The 339-nt window shown below is 67.8% G+C and overlaps 1 protein-coding gene across 1 annotated transcript in view; it reads left to right on the forward strand.

Annotated features, from left to right (window-relative positions):
- The window catches only part of LOC119593411, a gene marked incomplete in the record, with an annotated part of 49,183 nt that overhangs the window by 30,042 nt on the left and 18,802 nt on the right, over nt 1–339 (forward strand). The window contains 1 exon segment of the mRNA XM_037942341.1: nt 1–339. Coding sequence (XP_037798269.1) covers nt 1–339 — 339 coding nt within the window.

Below are 339 nucleotides of genomic sequence, written 5' to 3' on the forward strand. Positions count from 1 at the left end.
AGCTCCCCGAGGAGGCGGTGTGTTACCTCTGCCACCAGCCGCACAAGGCGCAGGTCATGCACTGGCTGTCCATGGTGCTCGACCCCAAGAACCCCGAGGCCATGTACTTCCTGTTCCTCAAGTACCAGCCGCGGGCGTCGCAGGGCACGGTGATCGAGGACGGGCGCGTGCTGGTGTGCACGCTGTGCCACCAGCACCTGAGCGCGCAGTGGGCCGAGTACCAGCGCGAGAACGTGCCCCTCGAGCACCGCCAGTTCTCCCTGCGGCACATGCCCATGACCTCGCAGTCGCCGCGCCTCACGCCTCACTCGTCTCCGGGCATCTCCACGCCCACGGACG

Source organism: Penaeus monodon, chromosome 32 (genome assembly GCF_015228065.2).
Source record: "Penaeus monodon isolate SGIC_2016 chromosome 32, NSTDA_Pmon_1, whole genome shotgun sequence".
Taxonomy (NCBI): domain Eukaryota; kingdom Metazoa; phylum Arthropoda; class Malacostraca; order Decapoda; family Penaeidae; genus Penaeus; species Penaeus monodon.